This window comes from Podarcis erhardii (genome assembly GCF_964252035.2).
Source record: "Podarcis erhardii genome assembly, chromosome: 13".
NCBI classification, from domain to species: domain Eukaryota; kingdom Metazoa; phylum Chordata; class Lepidosauria; order Squamata; family Lacertidae; genus Podarcis; species Podarcis erhardii.
In genome coordinates, this window is record NC_138502.1 from 18,438,851 (window position 1) to 18,465,557 (window position 26,707).

The following is a 26,707-nucleotide window of genomic DNA, read 5'->3' on the forward strand; positions in this document are numbered from 1 at the left end:
CATGTTTACACATGGGGAGGGATGTTTGTCCAGCCAGCAGGTAAACTTCCTGTTTCCTTCTGGGCTGGGACAGACTTCTTCTGCATGTGACTAGAGATGGGCGTGGCCTCACCTGTGCAGGTAACGACAAAAGCACAGGGCAGGGCAACCATCTCTCTCTCTTTGTCTACATGCATCGAAGAAGCAACATCTGCTTAGCCAAAGATGCTCTCTAGCCAAGAGAGGACAAAGGGACTGTCTTCTTATGGTATAGTTTCCAAGTGTATGTTACTTTTCTAAGCTAAGTCTGCCTTCTGGGATCCGATTGTGAACAGAATGTGAGTAAACTTTTTTTATACTTTTATAGAAGACTGTGTCGTGTCTTATCTTTTATGAGGGAATAAGGGGGAAACACCAGAACAGCTATTATAGAGGCTTTAGCGAGCCTGAGCAAACATATCCGCTGAGTTTAAAAAGGGGAATGTTACTCTGCTAAATTGTGAACCTGTTAACACAAGTTGGAAAGGCTATAATCAGACAATATATCCTCTCCTGCATCCCTGAACATTCCCACAAGTGGCAGGTGACACAAAGGAGCGCAGAGCCTCCCCCAACACATCAGTGCAACTGCATGCCCCCACCTTGCTGCTCCCCTGCCCCATCCCTGTCCAGGTAAGCAGCAGTTCCTGCCCTGCCACACACACGGCTACTGGACCAAATGCAGCCCTGCTTAGCTTCAGCAAGAGGGATGCAGCATGGGCCCTATGGCCACAAGAAGAACCCTGATGGATTGGAGCAAAGGTTCATTCCTGTCAAGCATCCAGTTCTTGCAGCTGGCCAACCAGGTGTCTAGGGAAAGCCTACAAGCAGGACCTGAGGGCAACAGCAACTGTCCTCACTTGTGACACCCAGCAACTGACATTCAGAGAAATACTGGCTTTGACATTGGAGGCAGAACAGAGTCACTGTGGCCAGCAGCCTTATGTCCAGCTAGCAGACCTGCCTCTATTCCCTCCCGACGACCCTTTCACTTGGGACCTCTACTTGCTATTGTCCTGCCTCAATGTAGAATGGGGAGATATATAGGTGGGATGTCTCGGTTGTCTGCAGAGACTCAATCTCAGGGTTGTGGGTTTGAGCCCCACGTTGGACATAAGATTCCTGCATCTGCAGGGGGTTGGCCTAGAGGTGACCCTCATGGTCCCTTCCAATTCTATGATTGTGTGAGTTGCTGTTAGCCATTGAGCCTCTGCACTTGGAAATCAGCACATCTCTGACACAACAACAGAGTAGATTTTTCGCCTCCTGCCCCACTTATGAGCTTCCCAGGAGCATCTCGTTGGCCGCTGTGTAAAGTTGGGTGCTGGAAGAAATGCACCTTTGGTCTGAGCAGGTAGGGCTCAGGACATATTCTGTAACTTGGCAGCTTGAAAGAGGTGTACATTCGCAAGTTCAACCTGAGTTTACAGCAGGTTACAAGGCATTTTTTAATGCATTTTTTTTTACGCCAGTCCAAGGAGTCCTGCCAGAGCAGCAAGCCTTCCTCCCCTTTCTTTCCCCCCATGCCTCACCCAAATTCACTATGAGGGGGACAGGAGACCCCCCCCCCAAAAAACAATGTGGGGTGGGAGAGGAGAAGGGAGATCTTACTGCCAGGCAAGCAGAAATGGTTGCAATCTCCTTAGCACTACCTTGAATTCCCACCCAGAGTTTTCGCTTCTTTAGTTGGCCAGCTTGTCAGCTTGCTCTGAATTTGACTTTTGGAAATTTCAAATCATCTTTCTGCAGAAGCGTGGCTTTAGGAACACTGCTCAAGAAACTGAAAACCTTCGGTCTGGTTTAACTAACCAGGCAAATTGGGTCAAGAATCAGTGGGCTTCATTCCATACTTGATGGAATAAGATTTTATTCTGTGAGCCACCCTGAGATCTTATGTTGAAGGGTGGTATATAAATCAAATAAATAAACTTGGCATGCAGAAAGTCCCATGTTTAACCCTTGGGATCTCCAGCTAAAGGGGCAAAGGGGATGTCAAAGACTCTTAGTGGAGCTCCTGGAAAGCCACTGCTAGTGCGAACAGGGCAGGGTTGGGAACCTCCAGCCCATGGTCAACTGTGGTCTAGGAGAATTTTCAGTCTGGTCTTTGCACTCCCCCCTCAGGCGATCTTATCTCCCCAGCCAATGCCCCTTTACCAACCCCAGGGGCTTTTGCCTGGTTGGAATTAGTTTTTGAATGCAGAACATGCATGCTTCTTGCATGCTTGGATGGAGGACAGAGAGGGGTGCCGGTGCACATGTGTTGAGACAAGCCTCCTTTGCCAATCCACATTCGTTGCCCTGTCCACTTCTACCTTTGGTGCTCCCCACCCCTGGCATGTGGCCTCTGGAAGGTCCTCAGGCTGAGTGAGTTTTCCCACACCTGGAGCAGACGACAGATAGTCTGCCCTGGTGTGTGAGGCAGCTCCCTGTGTTCCTTAGCTAGGTGGCAACTCTTCTCTGGGCTTCCTGTCATAGGACCATGTCATAGAAGCAGCCATCTGTGCTGGTCAGTAACTGCACCTGCTCTTGAGATCTTCAAGGAAAGGCATTTCCTGAGCTCTGCCCCCTGACATGTCCTGGTGGCATCTCTGAAACCAGGACCTTCTGCATAGACAGGACAGAACTACGACCCCACGCAATGGTTTCTTAAATCTCTTAGCTCCCCTGAGGTCCATCTCTCCACCATGCTTCCCAGCTCTCATCCTTCCTACCACCTTCCTGCAAATCACACTCAAACTCCCATGATCCCACAGGAAGCCTTAGCTGCCAAGCTAACCTTTCCTCCCAGGAACAGTGTACCCGGTCAACATGCAGTCACGGAAAGCTTTTCCCCAGAGCAGTTGGAATGTGCCCAAGGGTTCCATGTGTTGTCTCAGTGGACCGGCCAATGGCTGAGCTTCTGGGAGATTCCGGGTGTTCAGGTCACATACATTAACCCTTTGGCTGGAGCATCCGTTGCTCCAAAGGCAACCATTGTTTTCAGTTCAGAGTGAGTCCGAGGCATCGCGAAGTAATGGCTTCTAGTGAAGGTGCGCTAGCTGGGAGACACAAGTGCCTTGTCTCGCAACCTTTCCTGTCATGCTGAGCAACAAAGGTGGCCAGGGACCGCAGGAATGCGCACGCGGGATGCCTTTTAAACCTGCTCCAGGCCATCTTGAATAATTCATGCCCCTCTAGCACTCAGTGCTTCCTCCTCCATCTATATTTCATGTAATTAAAACTTTGCTTGCGCTTTCTCTGCCTGCCCCTCTTGCTGCTTCTTTTAAAAAATTATTTTTAACATTGCCTTGCATTTGGGTCTCCTGGGTTCTTTTCGCATGGGGACGAGTGTCTTGGGGGCAGTGGTGACAGAAGAAACATATTCACTGGGCCCTACTTATAAACATTCCAAGGGCATCTCTTGGCCACTGTTGGACAGAGAATCATGAACAAGCTGGAGCTTTGGTCTGATCCAGCATGGGGTATGTAGATGAGGAGAAGCTTGCAAACACTGAGTGACGACACCAAAGGAGCAGTGGTGACATTGGCCACATCTCCTTGTAAGAATTCAAGCTTAGAATTGAAGATCAAGCTTGCCAAGGAGTCAGCTGCCAGTCAACTGAGACTAGCTCTGGAAAGTAGATAAAGTCCCTACCAGAGTAGAATGGCAGACCAAGTTGATGGATTATGCTGAAATGGCTAAAATGACCGGAAGAATCAGAAATCAGGAAGACCAAAATTTTAATAAGGGGAAATTTTATAACTTAAAGACCATTGTAGACAGTTAAAAGACCATTGTAGACAGTTAAACTCATTAGTAGGATTGGAGTATCACTTGTAGTTTAATGGTGAATTTTGGGTACAATGGAGAAGTAAAAGATTTTGATTATAATAAAAGATGCAGGAGGAAATGATTAACAACAGGACCCACAAAGGGGAGGAGGGAAGTCCAAGAGATTCCTTGGAATCTTGTTTTTATGTTGTATGTTGGATATGCGACTGTAAAGTTTTAATCTGAAAAACCAAATAAATAAATTTAACCAAAGAAAAGAGAGCCATCTCTGCCGAACAGGTCAGAAAGAGAAATGCTTCACCACAGACTTGTTTATCATTAAAAATGACGTTATGTATAGGTTTCTGTTTTTATTCTACTACATAGACCTGGCCAAAGCCAGAAGGAAGAACAGCCTCTGAGCAGTATGGCTCTCCATGCCAGTTGATGGGAATCACAGGCGGGGAGAGTAATCTTGCATTGAGGTCCTGCTTGTGGTCTTTCAAAGAGAGATCTGGGTTGGCTACTGTGAATACAGAATGCTGGACTAGATGGGTCTTTGGCCTGATCCAGCAGGGGTCTTTTGACCTTCTGCTGTGCTTCAAATAGGCCACTCAGATACTGTGAATTTAGCAACCACATCATTGTTGTTTTGAACTTATTGTGTTTTCCAACTTCAGTGGGAGGGAAAATACAGGTTGGCATTTTGAGGCCAACAATGTCACACAGACCTGCATATACGAATAGCACCAATCCCACAACATACATTCACGTGAAAGGGCCTTAACTGGCTAACGTTGGCATCTGTGTTTCTAAATGACAGGTCACTGCTTTCAATGGATGGATTGACAAAATGATGAGGAGTCATGTGCTGAAACAAATGTCAGAAAGACTCTGGGGCCTGTGAATTTGGCACAGTACTGAGGTTTCATTGCTTTGCAACTTAACAGCAAGAGGAAAGATTCTTGCCTTTTTCTGTCTCCTGCAAATTTGGATATCCAAAACAAAATATGATGTGTTTTGAATCGGTGACAGATTAATTTGAACTCTGTTATCACATCAAATTCTAGATAATTTGCAAAATTTGATTTGAACCCTGATTTGAACAGTCACACAGAGAGAGACGCAAACACACACAGGGGATTCAGAAGACCAGGAACCTTCTATAAGTACACTGCAGTGACCCTCTGGACATTTGATGGACTACAACTCCCATCATCCCTGACCACTGGCCATGCTGCCTAAAGCTGATGGGAATTGTAGTCCAAGAACACCCAGAGGACCATGGGTTCCCCATCCATGGTATAGTGAAAGTGGATAAAGCTTTTTCTCCCCTCCTTCCCATCACAGGATCACTCTGTGAAACTGGCAAACATACTAAATATACTTCTCACACAACACATGGCTGATTTGCAGCTGCGTGATATGGCTATGGGAATTAGCTTAGATGGCTTTAAAAGCAAAGAGGGATAGGCTACAAGAATTTATAGAAGGCCCGGCCAATCCAGAGGCTTCTTCTTATCACCTGCCAATCACAGTATCTGTTATTCTACATTCCTATTCCCTTCTGTTCCTAAACAGGACTCTGAAGCCTGGGCATTCATAGCCTCAGAATGCATAGTTCCCTCCAGATGTTGTTGGAGTACAGCTTCCACCATCCCTGACTATTGGCCATTCTCACAGGGGATTCTGGGAGTTGTAGTCCCGCATGATCAGGAAGGGAACCCTGTGGACTACCCCTGAATTACGTTATAGCCCAGAGTCCCTGACAGTTGTGTTACTTGCTAAGGTGGAATTCTGACAGTTATATCTGGCCTGTACCGTTTCACCCAGGTGGAGGGAGGAAGGCGAGCTTTTAAATATCTATGCATGCAATACAATTAATGTTTGATTCAATCAATCTCCTTACAGTTTCACCACTTTACAGTCTACTTCCTACCTTGCTTTCATTGCAGCATACTTATCTAGGTAGAGTCTCTTTCTTGAAGCATCTTAGCTGATGTTATTGGCAGTTTATTTATTAATTAAATTGATATACCACCCTTTATCAAAATAATCTCAGAATAAAAGCAAGATGAACTTTGCAAAAGCTGAGGTGCTATAGCAAACCAAAGCTCCTTGAAAATTCTCCTCTGTGAAGCCACCAGGATAACTGCACTAATAATGGCCTGAGTGGAGCTACTGGATCCTAACACCAAACTTTGAAAAGCGCTCCTTTGCAAATTTAGATAAGCTTTGACTGGAACTGAGCTGCTAGGCCATATTAGAGCACCTCTGATTAGGGTGGACAAGGCTAGCGAGAGCTGAGCTGCTACCGCACAAATCCACTGTTCTTTCAAGAGATTCTCTGCAAGTTAATTGAAATAAGCGAGATAAGCTTGGCAAGCAGCCAGCTGCATGTCAATTAAGATGAGAACTCACGAACAGCGAGAAACAAAAGAAGCCTTAAAATCTACTGTTAGGCATCAACAGATGGCAATAGGATAACAATTTTGCTTTTTGTTGCGCATGTGTATCTTTAGGAATGTGGTGTGCTAATAATATTAAAATGCCCACACTAGTGCTATGATCTTGGCTCTCTGGTTGGGTGAAATGGTGGAGATAAGAGCCTTAAGAGGCGCACTGGGAAGCAGCCACGACACACCCACCCACGTAGAAAAGACGTATGGTGGGACATTGGTGGAGAGGGCTGCATCTCAGTAGCTGAGCGTCTGCTTTGCATGCAGAAGGTCCCAGGTTTGATCCCTGGCATCTCCAGCTAGGGCTGGGACAGATCTCCTGGCCGAAAACCTGGAGAGCCACTGCCAGGCAGCGTAGAGACCACAGAGCAAGTACAAGGCAGCTTCCTAAAAGGCAGTGGGATAAGACAAGAGTTGGGCTCTGCACAGATGGTAAACTTTTGAGGCTCTGCAGATATAGCAAAACTAGGGCAGTTTGGGAGTGCTTCCCCCAGCAATCTTGAGAGTGCTTCCCTCAGTACATCTTGAGAGCCATACTATAGATAATGGGGGGAAATATATGGGGAGACTGTCTTCTTCCTGGAGGTGTGGCCTGGCAGAAGCCTGTTGATTCTCATCTTGATCTCCATTCTCCACTACTTCCCCCACCCCCAAAACAATTCCATGGAAGGATTTGTGGAATGGATTGGATGGATCATCATAAGTTTCGCCCTCTGCCTGGCCTAGTCAATTTCACTCCCTGAGAAACAGGAAGTGGGCATGATCACGAGAGCAAGAGGCATGAGGATGCCTTTTTTCCTCCTCTACCCTTTGCTATGTAAGGCTATTGTTATGGTCTCGGTAACAGGGAAAATGCTCTGCATAAATTTTCATCAGCGTACACAGCTCCAGAGGCAGAGCTAGCTGCTCTGGCACCCGAAGCAGGGGCGGGGCGAGCGTCCCAGGGTGATGGGGGGGGCCATGTCAGCCCCCTCAGGGATGACACCCAGGGCAGGCCGCACCTACTGCACCCCCTTCCTCCACCAGTGCCCAGCTCCTGACTTACTTTAATCTCTGTAGTGGCGCCTTCCTTGTGGGATGCCCTCCCTTCAGATGTCAAGGAGATAAAAACTACATAACTTTTAGAAGACATATGAAGGCAGCCCTGTATTGGGAAGTTTTTAATATTTGATGTTTTATTATGTTTCAATATATGCTGTAAGCCACCCAGAGTGGCTGGGGAAACCCAGCCAGATGTGCCGAGTATAAATAATAAAATTATTATTAAATCACTGGGTGGTTGAAATCACTGAGTGGTGGGAACCCAGTGGGGGAAAATGCTTTGAATATTGATCTGGTGCCTCAAAAGTCCTCCCTCCTTAGGATTTCTACTTTGCTTTTCTATCTAAAATATAATCTGAGCAGCTAGCTGGGAACACTTGATGTCTGCAATGTCTCCTCAATCCCACCCAGCCGATCGAGTAAATTTCAGGACTAATTTGTCACAATCCAGGCATGAGTGTATTCCACAAGCTGAAATTAACCACCATTGCTTTTTAAAGCTAGGGTGGGTTTCTAGCCAATTAAAGGTGTGTAAAGAGGGGCTCGAAAGTGTGTGACCATAAGAACATAATAGGTAAAGGGCAAAGGACCCCTGGATGGTTAAGTCCAGTCAAAGGCGACTATGGGGTTGCGGCGCTTATCTCACTTTCAGGCCGAGGGAGTCGGCGTTTGTCCACAGACAGCCTTCTGGGTTATGTGGTCGGCACAACTAAACTGCTTCTGGTGCAACAGAACACCGTGATGGAAGCCAGAGCGCACAGAAACGGCGTTTTCCTTCCCACCACAGCAGTACCTATTTATCTACTTGCACTGGCGTGCTTTCGAACTGCTAGGTTGGCAGGAGCTGGGACAGAGCAACGGGAGCTCACCCCATTGTGGGGATTCAAACTGTCAACCTTCTGATCGGCAAGCCCAAGAAGCTCAGTGGTTTAGACCACAGTGCCACCAGCGTCCTAAGAACATAATAAAAGCCCATGGGTCTAGCCATTCCAGCATTGTGCTTTCCTCACAGTGGCTCATCAGATGCCCCACCGAAGCCCGTAAGACAAGAGCCCTAGCACTCTTCCAATGCTGCTCTCTAGTAACTGGTCTTTGGTCAGACAGACAGGAGGGCGAGCAGAGGCAGGGAGGGTGGCATTGAAGAGAAATTAGGAAGTTCAGGTGAGGAGGCAGAAGGTAAGGCAGATCAGGACAATGGTGGTGCCTCAAGTTTCCTTCAGCAGGGTGAGGAGGGCAGATTGGCAGTCGGTCTAATGAATATAACATTATCTATTTGGTATCATAAGATTAAAAAGTGTGAATGCTCAAGCGATGAATGAATGAACAGTTTTAACAACAAATATACACAACCTTCATTACCCATTTCGAACCACGGCAGGTCACTTGGCAGCAGGTGTATTTGTTGAATGAATGAATGATGCAACCTAAGTTTTGCTTGTTGGTGGTGCAATGGCCATGTGACCTACTTTACAAAGGACAGCCCACCTGATCCCTTATATCTGTGTCCAATCGCTGAGGTCTTGGAGAGAGTCACTGTTAGTGGTCCCCTATGGCTTGGATGCAAAGCTCGCATCCACCAGGAGTCATGTGTTTAGTATTGTGGACCCAATTTTATGGAACTTCTTCCTAGCTTAGGTCAGCCCCCTTTCCTGCTGAACTTCTGACACCTACTGAAAGCACCATTTTATTTCAGCAGGCATTTTAACTGAAGTTTGATTTTGTAGTTTGTATAGAATATGATATCTAAGAAGTACATAAATTGCATAAGTAAATAAACATGTGCAAATTCTATGCAAATATCTGTCCTCCTTTCTCACCTCTTTTTTGGTGAAGCATTCCCACCCCCCCTTTCTCTCTTTCTTACATACACATGATGTGTGTCCTGGGAGGGGTGCATCCAGGTAGCAAGAGTGGGCCCACAGCATCTGAAGGGCCACATGTAAAGGAGTGGAGGGCCACGCACAGCCCCTAAGCTGTGGTTTCCCCAAATTCCCAGGCTCCGTTGGCAGCTGCATGACAAGTAATACGGTCACAAAACAGGCTCGGCGGTGCAATATTTTGTATGTCTACTCAGAAGGAAGTCCTAGGCAGGGTACTTACTCCCTTGTAAGCACATTTATAATTGCAGCACATGTTTGTCAATAGGGAAGCCTTTGGCTCACTTATTATTAAACAAGGAAACAGCATTCTTTCATTCTTTTTTCCCTTCTTAGATACGTGATTATCACAATAAGATGCCCTGAGAACAAGAACTGCTGATTTAGGCCCCACTTAACTTAAATCATGTAACAGGTCCATCTGCCAAAGGCTAATTGTGTGGGCTTATACATCTGAGAATGTGCAGCCTTTTCCCACATGCTAAAATGTCTCAGTCATAGCTGAGAACCTGACAGGGTGAATTTCCACACATTTCCCCACTCTGTGTGTGTGTGTGTGTGTTTTAATTCTGTTTTGTTTTTCAGGTACAGCACTGACAACTGAACTTCTTCTATCCACTGAATGCACAAACCCTCTCTCTCTCTCTCTCTCTCTCTCTCTCTCTCACTCACACACACACACACACACACACACACACATATCCAGAGACAGTCACATTATATAAGGGTTAGAGTATTGGGGGCGGGAAAGCCAAACAGCATCTATGAAAAGATTTTATGCCGGATGCTAGGCGGAGGATTAGCTCTGGGGCCAGCTGTCTTATTCTCTGCAAACGCACACAAAATGTTACAGCCGTCAGCCGGCTCCAGAGAAAAAGGGAGCCGGCAAATGAGTGATACAGCTTCGATTCTCCCTCTGTTACAGGCGTTGAAGGTGCCGAGATATATTTGGCTGAAGTCAACTTGGAAACTCCATTTTTGACTGTGACAGAGCCATAACTCTGGGCTGGATAGGTGGAAGGCGAGATTGGGAGGTAGTATGGGCAGGTGGGTGAACTAGACGGACAGATGACTGGGGAAATGTCAGGATCAATGCAAAACTGCAGTTCCCAGAGTTCTTTGGCCACTGGTACTGATTGATGTAGGGTTGATATCACCCTTTTGCACTAGATTGGGAAAGGTGTTGGTCTGGGGAGCGCTAAGAGTGGAAGAAGGAGTTTTGGAAAAAGTCTGGCCTAAATGACCCACAACACCAGGATGAAAGGCATGTAAGACAAGAATGAATGTCAGGAAAAGGGGCAGAGAAAAGGAAAGGTTTTAACACCTTGGCTTCAGTGGAGAGAGAGAGTTAGACACACACTGCAGTGCTGCTGAAATCAACAGCAGAATTAGGTCCTGATTTCATAGCCCGTTTTGTTGGGAGCCATCAAAACCACACTTTCCTCATTCAGGTGTCATGGGAAACTGTGGTTTAACAAAACAGGATGTAAGCACTGAACCTGGCTGCATGAAAGGAGGAGGGAGCATATGGGTACACTGCTTAATCTTTGCCCAATAAGCCACGGTTTACTGGACCAAGATTTTTTACATTTGAGCTGAGCCTCTGCATTGCTTATTTTCTCCAGTTAGGGGGCTTTATAGATATATGTGTCTGTGTATGTATCATAGTCTGCTGTGAATTTCAGAAGTAGGTGGTAGCAGCAAAAGTTAGAAGGAGAGAATAGGAAGGAAAAGGAGACAGTGGGCAGAAAGAGGATAGCCACAGATGGATGGGTGGTTAGTTGTAATGGGAGTTATAAAGAGACAAAGTGGGTGGATGGTGGATGTATGTGCATGGATAACAAACTGACAGATAGTGATGTATTAGGACCAGGTTCTTAAATGCAAGGACATCAGTTGATTTATCTGCATTTTATGACTGGCAGGTGAATGTGTGAACTAATTCCTATGTGTGTGTGGTGATGTGTTACTTCTGTTGCTGCGGCTAGATCTGTGATTGCCTATTCACACATGCAAGTCATCTGTGATGACAGCAGTCATCTTATTATATATATAAAGGTAAAGGGACCCCTGACCGTTAGGTCCAGTCGCAGACGACTCTGGGGCTGCATGCTCATCTCGCTCTATAGGCTGGGAGAGCTGGCGTTTGTCTGCAGACAGCTTCCAGGTCATGTGGCCAGCATGACTAAGCCGCTTCTGGTGAACCAGAGCAGCGCATGGAAACACTGTTTACCTTCCCGCCGGAGCGGTACCTACTTATCTACTTGCACTTGACATGCTTTCGAACTGCTAGGTGGGCAGGAGATGGGACTGAACAACGAGAGCTCACCCCGTCACGGGGATTCAGACTGCCGACCTTCTGATCGGCAAGCCCTAGGCTCTGTGGTTTAACCCACAGCACCACCCGCGTCCCTTATTATATATATATATGCATGTCTTAATCAGGCCTTGATGTGTAGCAATGATGGTGCACAAATAAACAATGGGACAGATATCTGGAAAGTGCTGAAGACTTGAGGGGGGGGGGGAGACAGGCTTCAGTTTCTTCCTGCACTTATTGGGTTATGGGAACCACAGTTTACTGGGACATCCAAATCTGGCAAACCATGGTTACCACTCACCATTTTTGCCTCCAAAACCAGCAATGGCTTCTAACTCTGCTTTCAAATCAAGCTATGATTAGGGAAGATATGTGAAGAGAGAGTAAAGGGAGCCGCAGGAGAACAGATTTATTATTTTTAATTTCATTTATTTCCTACCTTTCCTCCAAGGAGATCTGAGTAGCATACAAAGACCCCACTAAGCATTTTATCCTCGCCACAGCCCTGGGCGACAGGATGGGCTGAGAGAAAGACTAGGCCGAGTGTTAACCCATTAAGAATCAGCGCTGAGTGAGGATTTGAACTTGGACTTCTCCGCCGCAGGCCAGCGCCCTTGCCTCATGAACAAATGGGTAAGGAAATGGAAAGGCTTAGGTGATGTTATAGGTGATGGAGACTCAGGGGTTTGAGTTTATATGGACAAAGTTCATGGGAAGAGTGTGGGGAGCTCATCCTTTTGTATGGAAGAAATTAGAATTAAACATCAAACTCTGCATTGCCTCGTCCTCACTCACCTCACAGAGTGTTTGTTGTGGGGGAGGAAGGGAAAGGAGAATGTTAGCCGCTTTGAGACTCCTTAGGGTAGTGATAAAGCGGGATATCAAATCCAAACTCTTCTTCTTCTTCTTCGTCATTCCAGATTGGTGACAAAAATACGCCCCCAGTTAATGAAAAAGTCCCCCTTTCCCCCTCTGCCACTGTGTGCACTGAGGATCAGGTTAGCAGAAAATGCACTCGAAAACTGTTGTAACAACCTTCAGGCTTTTGAATCTGTCCCTTTCTCCACCTCCCCCCCCCCGCCTTGTCTTTCAAAGACAGGGCAGCTTTGACTGTCTAGCCGCACCCATTTCACACGCAAAATTTGTCTTGCTGCCTTGTTAGCTTTGGGAAATGATTTGCTGTTAGTCAGGATGACGTAGCAGGTGCAGGATGAGGGTGTCTTGAACCTTAACACAGGAATTGTGCCTGTCTGGGTCACTCACACCAAAGTCCATCTGCCCAGCAGGGATTTCTTTGAGTCTGCATTTTTTAAAGATAACAACACCTGACCTGCACTTCCCAGACTAGTGACTTTGATAAGAATTAGGGATGGGCAAATCAGTTTCTCTCTTTTTCTCCCCAGTCCTAAGTCCAGTTCTGCACATTTCTGGAACAGTTTGTGTGTGTGTGTGTGTGTGTGTGTGTGTGTTTAATCAGTCCTTATAAAAATTAATGATAATTTTTGGCTTAATTTTTCCTAATATGCACATTGTTGTAAGATTGTCCTCCCCCCACCTCAATAAACACATTTTTGCAAAGTATAATAAAAGTTATCTTCACTAATATGTGCATTTTTATACACACTTTCCCCTAGTATATGCATTTTTGAAAAACATAATACTTGGCTGGAGAACTGCATAGTGTTTTTATTTTATTTTTTAAGAGCAAATTTTGAAAGCAGGCTGCATTTCTCTTTTGGTATTGTTTTGGAAAGCGCAGAACCATTAAGTCCACCTTTAAATGCAAACTCTACCACCCCAATCAGAATGCATTTATCTCCTCCCTCTTGAATTCTTCTGATTCTTGACTCAAAGATGCCCATCAGTACCCAAAAATGCATGTTTTAGAAGAGAATCCATCTATTTCCCCTACAGCAGGCAGGCTCACACTGTCTGCTTCAGAGCTGTGTGGTGGGCTTGGGCTCCCCGCTTTCCTAAATGATCCCACCTCCTTGCCACCATCAGCTCTCCCTGTTTGATTTATTCTCCCGTAAGCCCAATTGGCGTCATTGTCCACAAGGAGCAGGGAAGGCAAGCAAAGGCAGACTGCTACGCTTTCGCCTCGCTCGTGCCCCTGCTTGCAAGTGAGTAGACAGCTACAGCAGGCAAAAGGAACAGGGCCATGGAGAGGAGCTGGGGAGACCCTACTGGGGTGTGGGCCTCCAGAGACGGCCTCCACATCCCAATCCCAGGCTTCGGGGGACAGGGGAGAAGGTCCTTGAGGCACCAGCATATAGAGGACACATATTCCTGGTTATTATGAGGTCATCATTAATGAAAGGAACAGTGCTGAAGAATGAATGCACTTCCTGAAAGTTCCCTTTAAGAGGCCACGAGAGAGCAATGCAATAAAACTTGCATGAAATACACAGACAGCCTCATTGCATCTCCCTGATGAAATGCAGATTGCCCGATGTCACACCTAGATTAAAATTTAGTAGAGCTACCAGGGGCAGTGTAGTGTGTGTGTGTGTGTGTGTGTGTGTGTGTGTGAAATAAAGTTGCTTTGGGGGGGCACATGTGGCTCATTGGCCACCCCTTGGCCACCTCTGATCCAACGCCTCCTCCTGATTTATGAATCAAACCCATCTAAAGTAATCCGGCTGAAATATTAGCCTGGCCATTTCTCAAAGACTCCCAGGGTTGACAATGTCATGTGTTCCTAAGCCATCCCTTCCAGTGGGCTGCCACCACCCTTGTAGTATGGATGCTCATCTTGGAATGTCCTACCTGAACCTCATCCTTTTGGACTTACTTCCCACTCAAGTGAGCATTCATAGGCTTGGTCCTCAAAAGACCTGCCTCCCAAGTTGCAGGCTGCAAAGTGAAGGGGGCTTGGGCCGATTTGGCGGGATGAGGCGGAAGTCACAGCCAAAGCCAGAGGTTCTCCAAGCAGCTGCTGGCCATTGGCAGATGTCACTTCTGAAACACCCACTCAAAGTCCCCAGAATGATGTTCTGTAATGACACTGATGGGAGCTTCCAGGAACTAATGATGGTCACCAGTGAAAGGTGCCATTCCGCCCCTCAAATAAGGAGCTCCCCTTAAGCTGACCATACGCCCTCAAGTAACGTAGAAATTTTGGAAGGGGAACCACAAGGCCACGGTGACGAATTTCCTCTCAACTTTGGGACCAGTTTACTTGCAGGATCACCTCACCCCATACCGGGCCCACTAAACCACATTGATCTGCAGAACTGGCACTGCTATAAGTGCTACTTAATACTTGCTTCATGCCTGTAAGAAACTGAACATTTTGTGTGGCCCCACTACACTTTGGAACTCGCTGTTGACATTGGGCTGGTTACTTCACTGTGCTCTTTTCAGCAGCTGCTTAAAAACAATTTTGTTTGGGCAAGTCTGTAGAATGCTGAACTGTTTTCATCTTCTTTTTTAAGCTACTGTTGATGTTCATCACCTTTTGAAATATTTTAATACCTGTTTTAACAACAGCTTTCAATGTTTTATTTTCTATTGCTGAAAACCTTGTGGAGGGTTGTTTCTTTTTTACAACCAAGTAGTATATAATTTTCTTAAACAAATAAAATAAAAACCCACCTAACCCCAACCTTAAATTGATGGAGGGAGGGCTAATTACCCTCCTCCCCTTCCATCAGTCCAAATTTGAGTTGAAAGTTATGATAATGTTTGGCTTAATTCTGCACCGGGCTCAATCCAGCCTAATTCTGTGGGCAGCTGTTTCTGACTAAGGGCACTTCTACACCAGGGATTTAAATGCAGAATTCCCACTCTTTGCCCTGCGAAAAAGTGAGGGAAAATTGGCATGGTGGAAGATGTCAGTACTTGATGAGGCATGGAAAGTGGTTTTAGCTGTCAGTAGGAGAACAAGGAATGGGCAGGTCTAAAAACCCTCAGCCTGGATGCACCATTGCAATGAGATCTTGTGACCCCCATCCTAGACCCTGCCTTTGCAACAGACATTTTATAAAAGGATTATATACAGTGTGGCTGGAGAACCTCGAAGCCAGGGGCCAAATGTGGCCCTCCTGGCTTTTCTATCTGGCTGTCTGGATTCTCTCAAGTCCTCACTGTCTCACTGGCCAAGCATCACACCCCAAGAGTTTTTGCCTGGTCGGAATGTGCCCCTGAACTCTGATCATGCCTCTTGCTTGTCTAGACGGAGGGTAGATGGGGTCACTTGAGTGTGTGTAGAAACTGGCCTACTGTGCAAAGGCAATATTTGCATGTGTTGCTCCACCCACACCTGTCTCTGGCCCCGCCCACCATATGGCCCTTGGAAGGTTGCCCAGAAGGGAATGTGGCCCTCAAGCAGAAAAGAGTTTCACATCCCTGATGTGCAGGGACCTACCCAGCCCTTAAAAACATCCAAATGCAATCTGAATTCTGCAGGATGAAAAGCCAGATTTTGCCACCCAAATGGATTGTGAAAAATAAACCCTTTAGAATATATTTTGCATAATGAAGACTGATTCCAAACTCATCTCTGCTGCCATAAGGTCTAGAAACCTTTGGATCTTAGGCAAGTCAATTGAACAACTTGGGGGTTTTCCTAAAAAATATGGCAGCCCTAGTTATAGAATTTCCCTATTAGAAACATGCTTTATAAATGCTTCTGATGTCCCCAGGCATCCACATTTGGGGGTAGGACGTTCCATTGCATCTGCACAGTTATCCATCTCAGCCAAACACGTCAAGAGCCACAGAATATATGTGAGTAAATATATTTATATATAGGGAGAGAGAGGCAAGAGAGATCTCCGCGTAGCCACTTATAACTCTTGTGAATATTTTATGAAGTTCTGCTATGACGGTGCATATTTCGAACTGGAACTCATGCCAGTTATGTAAAGCAATTTTGCTATGGCCGCCAACCTTCGCTCCCCTCTCCAAGGTGGGCTGGGAATTTTAATTTATTATTATTTCCCCTGCTTGGCTTAACTTTTTTTTTAAAAAAAAAAAAAACAACCATCCTCTAGCTGCATCAATCAGGACCTTGCGTGACCTCTCTGAGCCCTGGAGAGCTTTGGTTTGACAGAAACCTGGGAGGAGGAGGAGGAAGAGGAGGAGGAGGAGGAGGAGGATTGGTGAAATTGCAAGCCCCATTGCCCCTTCCTTGTTGAAAAGTTTGCTTCTTCAGTTGGGCCTATGCCAGGTATCTAGACCCTACTGATCCCTAAATTAGGGTTGGGTTGAGCCATGGTGGGTCTGGTTGCCCCGAGCCTTGAGGATCCACAGCTCATCTTGCTCAACTCCTGAATGATTCCTCGCTTGCTCTCCTTTCCACCAGCTCCATTTCCCCACCCTAGAGAAACTGGCAACCTCTCCGAACTCAACCCCCGGTAGGCTTAAGGAGATAATATGGGTCTGATACATTCATAATCGCCACTGCTCTCTCCCGCCCACCTCCTATCTGACTGTTTTTAAGCCCATTCAGGGGCTCCTCTCCTCTCCTCTCTATTATTTCCCCTGTGCTGGTGGAGGAGAGATCAAATTTAATCAAGGGGAAAAAGAACACGGAGCATTCAGCCCGGCAAAATAAATAAATAAACCTAGATACATTGGGGAGTTGTGTGCGTTGTGGGGTTGGCGGGGGAGATTACCGCACAGGGGGGTGGGGTGGGCAGATGAATGGATGAAGGTTAAAAATAGAAAATTGTTTCCCTCCTCTTGTTTTTATTGCATTCACCTCTTTCTCCACCCCCCCCACCACTCCCTGCTTTCCTGATGACCCAACACGCAATGGTTAGTAAGAGTTAAGTGTTAAGTGGTGACATGGTAAAGCCAAAAGTGTCAGAGAGGGAGGAGAGAGGGTGGTTTTTTTAATGCAATTGGTAAGGCCAAAGCAATAACAACAAAAATTTGTTTTGCACATGTGGTTCAAGCAAACAAGCAGAACAGGATGATGCAAAAGACACCCAAATGCCCAGGTTTGCAGCAGAGAGAGAGAGAGAGAGAGAGAGAGAGAGAGAGAGAGAGAGAGAGAGACTCCATCTGGCTAAAAGCAAGGGAAGAGAGTTTTAAAAATAAACTGGATGGAAGGTGGATTGGTGGAGAGGGAGGGGTGACTAGGGCTGCGGTGGAGATGATGTACGTGCAGGACAAAAGTTGCGAGGAAAAGGAAGAGGTATGTTGAGGGAGAGAGCTTGTGGAAGAGTGTCGGAAAAGATAATAAGGCTGAGCACACACCATACATTCAAAGCACACTTAAAACACACTTGCCCCACCCAAAGAATCCTGAAGTTTACTCCTTGTGGAGCTACAATTCCTAGGACCCTTAACATGCTACACTTCCCAGGATTTATGGGGAGGGGGAGAGAGAGAACTGCACTTTAAACATATGGTGTGTCTGCAGCTGGAAAGTGGGCCTGTGACAATAGGGTGTGACCCTCAAGACTGTATGTGACATATTCTCTTCACCCCCCATGTTATCCTCACAACAGTCCTGCAAAGTAGGTTTGACCTGAGAGGTGGCCATTGGCCTGAGATTACCCAGCAAGCCTCCTGGCTGAGTGTGGGTTTGAAGCCTAAGCCTCTCCATGGACTTTAGCCATTATGCCGCACTTCCTATCCTGACCGTGAACAAGAGAATTTGCACTAGATCATATTGCTGGGACGAGGGAGCCGTGGTGACAGAGATGGAGCACAAGGGGTTGTTGCAATAGGCTGCGTTAGTGCAAATGCAAGGGCACACTTGTGAGCGTACGTGTGCACAGGGATGTGAGCCCACAGCATCTGGGTCTGCATATGGGGCTATGAGTGTACAAGGAGTGAGCATTCCCACTTCAGATCTGAACCATTGGCACTCCACACACACACCCCAAGGACATTTATTAATAAGCTCATGAAGTAGACATACACAGAATATTGTTTGTGGTTAAAGCTAAACTGGAGCTTTCGTCTTCCCAACATTGCATTAAACTTCCTTCCAACGTTGAAAATCTTGTTCACAGACACACACACACTGCAAACCTTACCTGTTTAACTGCCCTAAGGTCCTCCCAGCGAACTTCCTTAATTCTTCTGTCCGAATCTCCATGGCTTCTGGCTTCTTCTGCTAAGAGAAAGAGGCAGGGTCCCCCCGGGCTATGTCCCAGTATCACCTTTGGCGACACGGAGGTTAAAAATAAATTAAAGACTCCACCAAAACATCGCGGAGGCTTCTTTGGGGAGGGCGCGAGGTCACTGCTGGTGCGGTCGATGGATAGATAATAGGATCTCTCTATTTGTCCGTTTCCCCTTTCTTCTTTCCTTCTCTCGTTCTCTGTCCTCTCTTCTCCTTCCTTCTCTCTGTCTTTCTTCTTTCCCCCTCTTCCTCTTCCTCCCTCTTTCTGCAGCGCAAATCCTTTTCTTTTACCCCCCCCCTCTCTCTTATGGCACCACGATCTCAACTTGAGGAACGGTGCGTGGGGATGCAACCATCACCGGCTCTGCCTGCCTGGCCCTGTGCCCGTTCCGCCACCGACACGGGCTTGAAGCGTCATTGGGGCAGCGTTTGCCCACATGCACTAATGCCCGTGCCCTGCGTGGGACGCTGCAGAGGCATCCGATCTCTCTCTTTCACACGCACACCTAGACAACTCCTCCCTCTCCGCAGGCAAGATTTCCACCAGCCTGGCTCGGGTCCGCCTCTCGCTCCCGGCCCCGAGAGGGTCTGCCAGGGGAGGCGCGGCGCTGCTCCGGGCCGGCGGAGAACTTTGAGCGTCCCAGAGAACTGGGCGGCGCCCGGAGAGGGGATTTCAGCACCGCGGACAGCGACGCGCGCGGAGAGCGCAGGACTCCGGCGCGGGATTAAGGGACTCAATCTACGCGTGTGTGAGTGTGAGCGAGCGAGCGAGTGTGTGTGAGGGGGGGGGGGATCTAGATAAGAGATTAGAGAGGTGTGGGGGATGGATAGGCGGACAGATAAAGAGTGCGCGGACAGAGAGCTTTATTGGGAGGAAAGCAGAGGTCGAGAGGAGGAAGGTCTGGGCAGAAGAGAGGGAGAGAAAGAAAAAGAATAAAAGAAAGAACGGAAACTAGGAAAAGAGAGAGGAGGAGGAGGAGGAGGAGGACAAATGTATCGACCCGTTCTTATTTTTAGGGCTGGGAAGAGAAATACACTCTAATGAGGACGGACGGACTTCTGCAGGAAAAAAATAATAATGACACAATAAATACGAACGAGGGCTTTGCGTCTCTCTCTCTGGAGAAAGCGGAGCGAGCAACGGGGAGCGTGTGCGAGCGAGCGAGTTCCCTGCAAGTCCCGGGCGCGTCCCAAGAGGAAGGCAGGCAAACAGCTCCGTCATTAATCTTTCAAAAGTACTTAACTAAGCAGAGGCAGGAGGAAGCTGGGAAGGGCTTAGGGAGCGGAGCAACTGCAGACCCAGCAGGTCAAACAGACAGCGGCGCGGAGGTGCCTCTTTGCTGGCGGAGGCAAAGGGATGCTGCTGCTCCTCCCGAGACCTCAGACGCGCCCGGGTCTGGGAGATCAGTTGGGGGCGGGGGGGAGAGAGAGAGGTCTCCTGAGAAACTGCTCGGTCGAACACCTGCAGACCTGGGAATGGATTCCGCTCGTTCCCACGATACAGCCCAGCAGCACCCGATTACTCGGGCACTCCAGGCTGTGTTGCGTAACAAGAGGGGCGGGGAGGGGCTGCTGATCCATAGCTTTTCTGCTTTTCTGCAAGGCGACCGTTCCTCTATCTCCGCGCGGGGCCTCTCCCGACATTTTAAGCTGGTACTCGGGGTTTCTAAGGAATTGTGTTGGACTCTGGAGACGATGGAATCGGCTCCCGCAAAGAGGCAGTGACGGCCACCAAGCTGGGTGGCTTTGAAAGTGGATCAGACAAATTCGTGGAGATTAAGGATATCAGTGGCTACTAGCTCTGACGCTTCTAAGTATCCTTTGCTTAGGGTTGCACTATTTCAAAAAGTAAAAAACAGGACACCCCAAAAGTTGTTGAGCTAAGACAAAACACAAAGTTGCTGAGCTTTTTTAAAAAACAAAACCCAAGAAACCATGGTTTTTCGGTTCACTTCTCAAAGATCCAGGACAAAGCACTTTTTGGAAATTCCTGGACATCAATTCCGCCTTTGAACTTCCAGTAATGTCCGGGAAAAGTAAGACATATGGTAGCCCTACGTTTGCTAGAAAAGGCTGGATGGGAGAGGACTCCTGTGCTCAGGTGTCCTGCTTGTGGGTTTCTCACAGGTATCAGGCCGGCTACTGTAAGAACAGGATGCTGGACTAGATGGGTCTTTATCCTGATTCAGCAGGGATATTCTCAGTGTTCTCCTGTTGTGAGCACATGATGATTTCATGAGTAGTAAGGGCACGAAGCAACCCATTCACAGGATCTTTCCGGGGGGAAATGGCATGGCCAACCCCTTGTGACATGGGCTTCCAGTTGGCATGCACTTATGGGGTTGCTTCTGAGAGAGAGAGAGAGAGAGAGAGAGAGAACAACCCAACACTCCCTGGTTTGTGTGTTCACAATACATTATACACTGTGTGGCCACTGTGTAAAAAACACAGTGGCCAACTGCAAAACCGAAAAGGGCTCCTGGACTTTAATTGAGAGTATATTAGTAGGTGGAGCTTGCATGACAAACGGCATCTGCTGAACATTGTCTCTGCAGCAAAATTCTGTATTAAAGGTTCCTCCACATTCTGGGCATTGCAATATGGGACTGATGTGTTTCACTTGAGCAATACTTTCCTTTTGTGCCATAGAGAGAAGTGTGCTTGTGTGGCTTCCTTTTGTCCTCACTGACATCAGCAGAAGCTGATGAAGGCTTTTTTGTTTGTTTGTTTTTTGGGTTAGGCAGATGCATATTTTATTGATTGGTTGAATGAGTGATGGGTCACATGTTTAGCCTTCTCTTCCACCAAGGAGCTCAGCATGGGATGCATTGGAGTTTAATTCCCAAAGTAGCCCACCAAGAGAACCTATGGCTAACCTGTGGTCCTTCCAATTCTCATCACCCCTGATGAGTGGCCATGCTGGCTAGGGCTGATGGGAGTTGTAGTCCAACCCCTGGAGAGCCTCAGCTATGTCACCCCACATAGGCTGAGAGATAACAAGTGGTATAAGGCCCCCTCAGCCAGCTTCTTGGCAGGGGGTTAGAACTAAGTTGACTAGTTCAGTGATGATTTGGGGGGCATTCTTCTTAATAAAATAAAAGAGTTCAGTGAAAAATGACTTTTTAAATACGTATGTGCATATTTTCAAGGGAATTATAAAAAAGAACTTCATATACCATTATGAAAAAACCTAAAAATTGCCTTTTTGAATTACACACACACTTTTACACAAATTATACATACTGCATATTATTACATTAGTGTAATAATGCACACACAACACACACACACCCAGCCACACTGTATAGAATTCAGGTTTTGGAGTTTATATAGAGCCTATAGTATAGTAAATATAATAGTAGCACAAAATAGGAGTTCAGAAAGTCTGCTCCCTGGTTAATTGGGTATTGAATTAGAAATTTAATATGTGGATAAATATCCGAGGAGAACCCACACATTTTAGTGCTTATTTCTAAACCTTCTCCCTTAAACACATCACGAAAGCCAACCTTACAAGGGGGACTTTCCTTTGCCTGCATCCACAGGTTTTGTAAAATCAAAACACACACACACACCCTTTGCAACTGTCCCATCACACCAGCAAAGCAAGCAGGAACAAGAGTTTTAGAGCAAAGGCGCTGACAATCCGGGCATTGAGACATGTCAGGCTAGGTAGGAAAAAAGACACTACAGGGGGAGACGTCTTTTCTGAGTTCTTCATGAGCCGGGAGGGGGGGTTAAGGGGCGGGGGGGGGTTGCTGGGAAGCAGGAGTCCTCAAACACCCCCCCCACCCCGAAGGTCCTCCCCATCCCACCTTGCCATGCACAAAGCAGCTAAAAAGTGTGTGCTCTCAAGGACTTCCTAATGAGGTTTGTTCATAATTCTGATTGCGGGAGGCGGTGGAGGGTGGACTTAGGCCAAGCACAGGAAGCAGCAGGGGGAGGAAAGGAGGACTTGACGCAGCAAAATGTCAAGAATTCGACCTGCAAAGGTTCTTGTTTCCCTCTGGTTTGTCGGCTCAGGAACTTCTCTCTCAGAAAACCTGCTTGCCAGACCAGCTGCTGCTAATCAGATACACCTGCAGGGATGGCATCCAGCATTGGCATCCCTGGGCACCTGCTGAGGCTCCTCACCCCAGCAGGTGGCCCACAGCTGCTGACCTACTGCCCAGGGACCCTGGCTTCTCTTCTGCTGCTTCCAAGGTTTTAGTAGGGCTGCAGTGACAAGAGCAAGAAGGAGCAGGAGCAGCTTTGAGAGAAGGATCCTAGCACAGGTGTAGAGCATCTGCTTTGCATGCAGAAGGTCCCAGGTTCAATCCTTAGCATCTCCAGGTAAGGCTGGGAACGTTCCCCATTTGAAACCCTGGAGAGCCTCTGCCAGTCAGTGTAAGCAGAACTGAGCTAGATGGAGCAATGGTTTGATTCTGCATAAAGCTATATTGACAGTTTAGTCCATTTTCTTTCATTAAATTTATACACCAGTTGGTTGTAACAACAACAATAACAACAAATGCTTCAAAGCATTTTACAAAAAATATATAAAATGGTACAGGCATACCTCAGAGATATTGTGGGTTTGGTTCCAGACCACCTGAGTGAATATTGCAATAAAGCGAGTCGCACAGAGCCTAGGACTTGCCGATCAGAAGGTTGGCGGTTCGAATCTCGGCGACAGGGTGAGTTCCCGTTGCTCGGTCCCTGCTCCTGCCAACCTAGCAGTTCGAAAGCACACCAGTGCAAGTAGATAAATAGATACCTGGAAGGTAAACGACATTTCCGTGCGCTGCTGTGGTTCACCAGAAGCGGCTTAGTCATGCTCGCCACATGACCCAGAAGCTGTATGCCGGCTCCCTCGGCCTATAAAGCAAGATGAGCACCGCAACCCCAGAGTCGGTCACAACTGGACCTAATGGTCAGGGATCCCTTTACCTTTTAGTGCATATAAAAGTTATGTTTGCACTATACTGTAAAGCCAGGCCCTCCTGGTTGCAGGGGCAGGAAGCGAAAAACTTGGCTCCAGCCCTAGCCAGCTCCACTCCTGTGGCTAGAAGAGGGGCTTCCTTCCCCTGGAAGTGCCTGGGCTGCCTGAGGCTTCTATCCATGTCCTCGGAAGGAGCAATACAACCATCCTTCAGAATTCACACTGTCATAGTTCTCCAGCCAAGTGATGTGTACAGAAATTCATATGCTCTTGCAAAGTGTGCATATAAATGCGTATGCGAATGAAAGTAACATTAAAATGCACCACATCAGGGGAAGTTGCTTGCAAATATGTGCACGTTATTCAAAACTGTATACAAAAAAAAGTGTTTATTAGGAGAAATTTGCACTAAAATACTGGTGACTTTTCATGAGTATTAGTTTAACTAAAATCTGCAAATTGCAGAAATGTGGAGAACTGACTTTGAGATTGGGAATAATGAGAAGCAGAGAGAATCGAAACGGACAGCTTTGTCCATCCCTAGTGAGGACTCAGCCAATGAGTGGGGAGCTTTCCTTTCCTGAATATGCAAGTTCTCAAGTATCTCCAGCAGGTGCCAAGCCCCCTCCACACACACACAGACACACACACACACACACACACACACAGAGAGAGAGAGAGAGAGAAAGAGAGAACGTTGTTTTGATGAAATCATTGGAAACATGGCAGAATATACAAAGGTATACACTGTCAGAAACAGCTGGACACACCAACGATTTAAAAATAACTCTTTAATCAGTTGACAAGTGTAGTCCTGAGGCTAGCACTCTGATCCTCTGCATGTGTACATGCCATACATTCAAAGCACATTCCCCCAAAGAACTACAATTCCTAGCATCCTTAAAAACTGCAGTTCCCAGGATTCTTTTTGGGGGGAGCCATGTGCTTTAAATCTACTTTAAATTGTGTCTGCGCAAGTCCCACTGTGGCACTGGGTTCTCCCTTTCACCTAAGGATTGCAGCTTACACTTTTGCAAACCAAGGCTTCAAGGAAGCCCAGCCGATCATCCTTCAACCCTCCCTCATGAGAGACGGGGGCTTCTGTTTCGGACTTGGAGGGCCCCGCCAGGGCCGGATTTAGGCTTGACAAGGCCCTAAGCTACTGAAGGTAATGGGGCCCTTTATATGTCCAGCTGTCCTTTGTCAACAACAAAACAGTGACCTTTTTGTGTTGAATATATGCTATATGGTAATTTGTGGACCTAATAGGCATCTAAAGCCATTTACACATGTTGTCACGCAACCAGTCCATGCAGAATGTAGGCACCCTATACATAGAAATGAGCAAACCAGTGATATTTTAGGGAGTAGGCTAGCAGGTGGGGCCCATTACTTACATCACAGGAGCCTACACAACACAAAACACTGTTGCTGTATGTAGGTTTTATTTTATTTGTTTTTTTATCTTATATTTTGGAAATGTACATCCATTGTGTGTTTTTTCCTTTAATTTTTTGGGGGCCCCCAAGAGAGTGGGGCCCTAAACTGTAGCTTGTTTAGCTTATATGTAAATCCGGCACTGGGCCCCACAAACAGGCAGAGGCAAGAAGATGTCAGGATTGTCTGAGGCTGGCTCATTTCTCAGCCTCCACTAGGCTCTGGGGATAGGCCAGCTGTCAGCTGAGTCACAGACGGCCGGGGAGTTGGCTGCTCTGGATGAGGAGTGTGACTCTGGAAGGGAAGGAGGGAGGGAGGGAGGGAGGGAGGGAGGGGGGACCCAGCGGGACCCAGATGGCGCTGTGTGTCGGGATGAAGAAAGGGCTGATGTACGGGAAGGACTGAGGGCAAAGGGGAGATGAGTTGAAGACAGGAAGCTTCCTTACAGCAAGTCATGGCAACACAGGGAACTGCTTTATACTGACTCAGGCGTCTGGTCCATCTAGCTCAGTAGAGTCTGGCCAGCAGTGAATTCCCAGGGTGTCTCTCAGACTTACCTGGAGATGCTGGGGTTTGAACCTGGGACCTTCTGGATGCAAAGCAGATGCTCTACCACTGAGCTATGGCTCTTCCCATCCACTCTGGCTGGCTGCTGCTCCCCCATCACCTCTCTCCATTTGCAGTACCACAAGGCTTGCTGTGTGCTGGGAGAGAATAAAACCGCAACGCAAACCCAGCCAGGTTTGTGGTCTGGCCAGGTTGTTCCTTTCAGTCTCTGCAATGAAGGTCCATAACCACATTCAAGAAAGCCCAGAGAGCCTGATAGCAGGCGTGGGAAGCCTTTTTTCGGCCAGAGGGTCACATTCCCTTCTGGGCAACTTTTGAGGTCACATGATACTGGTGGGTGGAGCCAAACATGGGCGGAGCAAGGAATGTAAATTTTTATCTTTGTACGGTAGGCTAGTTTTGACACATGCTCCTCCAGGCAACCTAAGAGGCATTATCATGAGTTCCAACCAGGAAAACAGAATTGAGTTGTGCAGCTGGGCCATAACAAGGTGTGGCCTGGGGAATGGAATGTTCTGAGGGCCATATAGAAAGGTCTGGAGAGCCACATCCAGCCTTCCAGGCCTGAGGTTCCCCACTCCTGCTTTCTGGGTGCAAAGGAAGCTATCTTACACCACATCAGGATACTATTATTATTATTATTATTATTATTATTATTATTACTACTACTACTTCTACTATTATTACAATTGATTCATTAATCTTCAAAACTAGCGCCTAAGACAATTTACACATGAGATAATTAAAAACAGCTAAAACTCAAAGGCAGTTCATCCAACTTGCCCAGTGTTTTCTAGTTCATCCAGAGTCTCAAGCTAAGCCTCAGTGGTGGACCTTGGCATCTCAAATTTCAGTGGCACCCTTTGCAACGCCAAAATTCAGCATGTGCCCCCACCTCTCACCTTCTGTTGGGCATCATAGTTGCAGCCCTGCAGAAGCTCCACATGCGGTGTGACAGAACCAGACACACTCTTCTAGATCGGCTGTTGTCTTTCCCATCACCTGGATCCTTGACCCTTTTTACTGGAAAGACACGGGACCAAACCTCGGATTTCCTGCATGCGAAGCTAGACTACCACTAAGTTCTTATGGTCCCTCCCCTTGAAGATGTCTGGGTGGGAATCTAGGGACTCCTGGATTCTCCGGAAGAAGAAGAAATGATGCCTAAGTTAGTCTTTCGTCCTCCATACACTGCTGTCAGGGGTAGACTTTGGTCTTTCCAATTTCAGGGG

General features: G+C 47.1%; 1 protein-coding gene across 1 annotated transcript in view; it reads right to left on the minus strand.

The window, feature by feature from the left end:
* Positions 1-19,322, minus strand: part of SLC17A7 (solute carrier family 17 member 7) — a 57,076-nt gene extending 37,754 nt beyond the window's left edge. The window contains exon 1 of the mRNA XM_081837404.1: positions 18,462-19,322. Within this exon, the coding sequence (XP_081693530.1) occupies positions 18,462-18,523 (62 nt within the window). The 5' untranslated portion in view covers positions 18,524-19,322. The remainder of the gene's footprint in view (positions 1-18,461) is intronic.
* Between the last annotated feature and the right edge of the window lie 7,385 nt (positions 19,323-26,707).